The sequence below is a fragment of the Tasmannia lanceolata genome, unplaced genomic scaffold (assembly GCF_043159265.1).
Source record: "Tasmannia lanceolata isolate RefF3 unplaced genomic scaffold, GAP_Taslan_0.1 ptg000006l, whole genome shotgun sequence".
In the NCBI taxonomy this organism is placed as follows: Eukaryota; Viridiplantae; Streptophyta; class Magnoliopsida; order Canellales; family Winteraceae; genus Tasmannia; species Tasmannia lanceolata.
The window spans coordinates 21,389,382-21,391,528 of NW_027518683.1; the positions used below are offsets into that span (position 1 = coordinate 21,389,382).

Genomic DNA, 2,147 nt, shown 5'->3' on the forward strand with positions numbered 1-2,147 from the left:
TTGGGCACCGGTACAATGTTTGCAAGCCATTCTGGGTATTCAACTACTTGAATGAATTTTACCTCCAACAGTTTCTTAACTTCTTCATAAACTTTCATCTCCCATTCAGTTTTGAGTTTTCGGAGCTTTTGCTTCTTTGGCTTAACACCAGGGATTAAGGGTAAGCGATGTTGAACAATTTCTTCACTTAACCCTGGCATGTCATCATATGACCAAGCAAAAACTTCCTTGAACTCTTTAAATAAGGCGATTAATTCCTCGCGTTCTTCAGGAGATAAAGTTTTGCCAATTCGAATCTCCTGAATCAAGGTTTCGTCACCTATATTCACGGTTTCAATTTCCTCTTCGAGTGGTTTTGCTCGGCGACTCTCATCCTGTTGAATCATGTATTTGATTTCAGGAGGAGTGTCGTCGGTATCCTCATCAGAGGGGGAGTCTTGATTGTTATTATTAAGTTTATCAGATTCTGAAGCAGAAACATTAGAAATAAAAGTAGAGACTGGATTGTACTCAGAGAAAGGATGCTTTATTTCATTTAATGCTGAATCAGGTACATCAAATGAAAAATTACCCACATCGGGCTTTACAATAGACGCTTGAAAAAAATTTACAGACTCAACGAACATATTGACATTTATGTCAATTAACTCTGAATCAACGATAGAAGTAGCATCTGACTTGATTCCGCTGGAAGAAGAGGAATCATCATCGACCTTAGGAGACTCGACATTTACAGTACCTGCATTAACAGAATTGTTAGAATAAACAGACTCTGAATTAGACCCAAAGACTGACGTGTATTTATGGACAACTGACTCTTTTGGAGGGACATGACTGTTTAGGAAAGTAACCTGAGGTATGACTTGAAAGGTCCAGTTGGTCAATGGTTCCTCTGCCGGGGTGATTAAATGAGTAGGGTTCAGAATCGAGGCCCTCCGATCAATTACGGCAATAGTTTGTGAATCTTCGAGAAACAGTGAACTCAGAAGGCTCGGCTCTACATGTTCTGCCCAATCAGCTTCTGATTCAACTTCTGTCTGCACATCGGTCTGCTTGTCTTCTAACTGCAGATCAAAGAAAATTTCAAATCCTGGCAACCTCTGTCCTGAATTCTCATCTAACCAAGTTTCGGCAAAGCCACAGAAAGGGACATCTGCACCCTCTCTTCGAAAACGGCCATTCATCGTCAAATTAATCGGTGCCATTGGTAATTCTAACCCCCTGCGGCGACATTCAGCCCATTTCATCATCAGCAGCTTCATTTCTTTAACTTCCTTCTTTGAAGGCTTGTACCCCAGCCCAAATAGATTATTGAAGGATTCGAATTCAGGGAACTCAGTCAAACCCTGATGGTGTCTACCTAGCCCTGCACCTGGCATATATCCTTGTCGACGAATCATCCTGACGACATTTGCGTTTGTACTGGTCAGGAAACAAATTTCCTCATTCATAGCTTCTTTAAAGGTAATGGCAGCCACCTCTAATGAGAATCCAGTCAAACTAACATCCTCAGCTTTCTCCATAGTCAGGTCCTGAGTAATCAGCCCTACTTCCAGGTCTGGGTCCCCCTTCACAGTTACCACTCCGTTTTTGCGAAGAAACTTTAGCTTTTGGTGAAGAGAGGATGGAACAACCCCAAACTTGTGCAACCAAGGGCGGCCGAGTAACAACAAAAATGAGGCTTTGATGTCCAAAACCTGGAACTCTATCTCAAAGTCTTCTCCTCCGATCTGTATTTCGGTGACCAGAGTTCCGATCACATCTCGGCGAGTGCCATCGTACGCCAGAATACCCTGTTCAGATGGGATGAAATCCGCAGGACCAAATCCAAGAGTTGTTGCAGTACTCAACGGGCATACATTCAAAGCAGAGCCATTATCAACTAACACCTCTGGTACTCTCTTCTTGTTGCAAAGTACTGTGATTTTCAGAGATTTGGTGTGGTCTCGGCCCTCAGAAGGCAGATCGTCGTCAGTGAAAGATAAAGTCTTAGACACTCTTGTCATGGCAACCAAGCTTACCAGCTCATCCGGAGTAGTGTCTACAGAGACTTGTGCTGAGTTAAGCTCTTGAAGGACTAATTTTCTGTGCTTAGATGAGGCCATGAGTAAACCCCATACGGAAATATTGGCCTGAGTCTTTTTCAA

At 42.8% G+C, this 2,147-nt stretch overlaps 1 protein-coding gene across 1 annotated transcript; it reads right to left on the reverse strand.

Annotated features, from left to right (window-relative positions):
- Positions 1–504: 504 nt before the first annotated feature.
- Positions 505–2,147, reverse strand: LOC143880078 (uncharacterized). Its single transcript, XM_077382839.1, has 2 exons — positions 852–2,147; positions 505–739 (listed from the first exon to the last, which is right to left on the reverse strand). The coding sequence occupies exons 1-2, from the start codon at positions 2,103–2,105 to the stop codon at positions 731–733; spliced, it is 1,263 nt and encodes a 420-aa protein (XP_077238954.1). The 5' UTR covers positions 2,106–2,147; the 3' UTR covers positions 505–730.

Coding starts and splice junctions, on each gene's coding strand:
- LOC143880078 (XM_077382839.1), bottom strand. CDS start 2,105: ATGGCCTCATCTAAGCACAGAAAATTAGTCCTTCAAGAGCTTAACTCA.